This window comes from Eretmochelys imbricata, chromosome 9 (assembly GCF_965152235.1).
Source record: "Eretmochelys imbricata isolate rEreImb1 chromosome 9, rEreImb1.hap1, whole genome shotgun sequence".
Classification (NCBI taxonomy): Eukaryota; Metazoa; Chordata; order Testudines; family Cheloniidae; genus Eretmochelys; species Eretmochelys imbricata.
Genome location: NC_135580.1, coordinates 31,948,599 through 31,950,896, shown reverse-complemented (window position 1 = coordinate 31,950,896; position 2,298 = coordinate 31,948,599). Strand labels below are relative to the sequence as shown.

General features: G+C 56.1%; 1 protein-coding gene across 1 annotated transcript; it reads right to left on the bottom strand.

Moving 5' to 3' along the window:
* Positions 1 to 764: 764 nt before the first annotated feature.
* Positions 765 to 1,829, bottom strand: PAQR9 (progestin and adipoQ receptor family member 9). The gene has a single exon (XM_077827167.1). It carries the CDS (start codon positions 1,827 to 1,829, stop codon positions 765 to 767), a length of 1,065 nt encoding a protein of 354 aa, XP_077683293.1.
* Positions 1,830 to 2,298: the final 469 nt, after the last annotated feature.

The following is a 2,298-nucleotide window of genomic DNA, read 5'->3' as shown; positions in this document are numbered from 1 at the left end:
AGTCGCACAAAATGACCAAAATCCCTTGATCAAGTTATAGCTCCCTAATAGTTCACAGTTGTTTTTTACCTTTCTCTCTAAAATCTTAGCTGTAGCTTGGTTGCCACAAAGGCTATAACACTAGGGGGAAAAAAACTATGGACAGCTGTCAACTTGTTTGCATTTAAAATCCAGTTCCAGTGCATGTGACCTCAAAGGGCTATTACAGTAGTACAGAAGAAGAACTTCAGTGCATAATCTGCTAGGGAATTCCACATAGGATTTGATTAAAAATCTGTGTGTATAATCCTGATGCCGGTGCATATATTGCTGATTTAAATAATCTCCTAAACAGTCTAGAGTTAGTAAAGGGGCCTTCACAGTTCATGCATTCTTTTTTTCTAGTAGATTTAACAGTAGTGCTAAATGGTTTTACCTTGTGTCCTAAACAATCTCCTAAACAGTCTAGAGTTAGTAAAGGGGCCTTCACAGTTCATGCATTTTTTTTCCTAGCAAATTAAACAGTAGTGCTAAATGGTTTCACCTTGTGTCCTAAACAACAATGTAGGAGTAGTTATAAACAATAGTGCTTGATTTCTTCCCTTGGGAACCTAGTTGTTTTAAGAGTAATAGTAGTATTCTAGCAGTTCAGTGACTGACAGGAGGAAACAACCACTTTCAATAGAAAGGTACCAGGCTCCTTTGTAGATTTCATTTAAATTTTGCAGCATCCTCTAAAAAGAATAAGAACAGGAATCACAAGAGGAATAAATATACCTGGCCACTTAGTCCTGTTTGCAGAGATCTGCAACGTTCAAAAATTTCCTTATGACCATTCCCAGGCAAAGCATTAAGAGCAGCATATATCCAATGGTGCCTAGGAAGGTAGGGGAGGCAGGTGGGGATTTGAGGAACTGCAACAGCCCTTCTTCTAGATAGTACATCTGGTCATAGATGCTGAGGAAGGTGAAGATGTGGAAGAGCTGGTGGCTGTGCCCGATGATGTCAAACAGCCCCGGCTGGATCCTCTCGGGGATCTTGCTGACGTTGAAGAAGGCGGCCACCAGGAGCCAGAAGTAGCGCCTGTAGAAGTAGACGAAGAGGGTGGGGTTCTGCCCCCGCAGATCGAAGAGGAAGCTCTCCAGCATGATGGGGCAGGCCATGCTGAGGGGCATGGCGAAGACGAAGGTCCGGATGGCGAAGGGGTAGGCGCACCACTCGGAGCGGCTCTTGCAGCACGCCACGGTGCAGGTGACGGCCAGCACAAAGGCCACCGGCAGCACCAGGGCGCTGTAGAGGGCGATGGGGAGGCTGCAGTCCAGCTGCCAGCCCAGGCGCTGCTGCAGGTAGCGGCTCATGGCCCGCGCGTCCAGCAGGCGCAGGCCGGGCAGCAGGTAGTAGGAATAAGCCACGGTGCTGGCGAAGCCGTAGTAGCTGATGGAGGCGTAGTCCAGGTAGAAGAAGGCGGCGCGCAGGCGCAGCGAGAGGCAGCTGAACACATGGGCCGTGCAGCTCATGGCAAACGTGAGCAGGACGCCCGAGGCGTAGCACCAGAGGGGCAGCAGGAAGGGGTGGTGGAAGGGCAGCTCGCCGGCCCCGCTCAGGAAGAAGAGCCGGCAGAACTTGCTCAGGAAGAGGAGCAGGGGGATGAAGTGGGTCCAGAAGTTGAGCGTCTCGTTGGTGGGCTGCAGCACCGAGGCCAGGCACTCCTGGGCGCTGCAGTGCAGCCGCCGGTAGCCCGACAGGATGAAGCACTCCACGAAGTCATCGGGCACCTCGTCCCAGCGCAGTAGGGGGGCAGAGGGAGGAGGGGGAGGCGCCTGGTCCTTGGCTGCCCGGCCTCCAGGCATGGTGCCCCCCTCCCCAGCCCCCTCGCCCAGCCGCGGCGCTGCTCCGCTGCGGGGGTGGCGGCGGGGGCGCGGTGGGGGGAGGAGAGGGCGCCTTTGGGGCCCCGGAGCCGCAGCCGCCGAGCCGGAGCGGGGCTGGTGATGTAAGCCGGCGAAGGAAAAGCCGCTTTCCCCGCCGCCGCCGGAGGAGGAATTGCAGTGGATTTGTGCTTCTCCTCCTCCTCCTCCTCCTCCCCCCCAGCATCGCTCATTGCAGCAGCGGCAGCATCGCCCCAGCCGACGCGCGGAGGCAGCTCCTCCTGCAGACGAGCCCAGCCTCGCGGTAATTCAGCCCCTGCCGCTGGAGGAGACCGAGACCCTGCCCGGCTGGGGGCCCCGAGTCCCCCCGGGAGAACGCGATGCCTGCTCCTGCTCGGTGCACGCCTCCCCCGCCGTGCCGGTTAATGATTGATGCGCTGCGAGCGCAGGCGGC

Bases quoted from the DNA above. Each gene is read 5' to 3' on its own strand.
- PAQR9 (XM_077827167.1), bottom strand. From the start codon at position 1,829: ATGCCTGGAGGCCGGGCAGCCAAGGACCAGGCGCCTCCCCCTCCTCCC.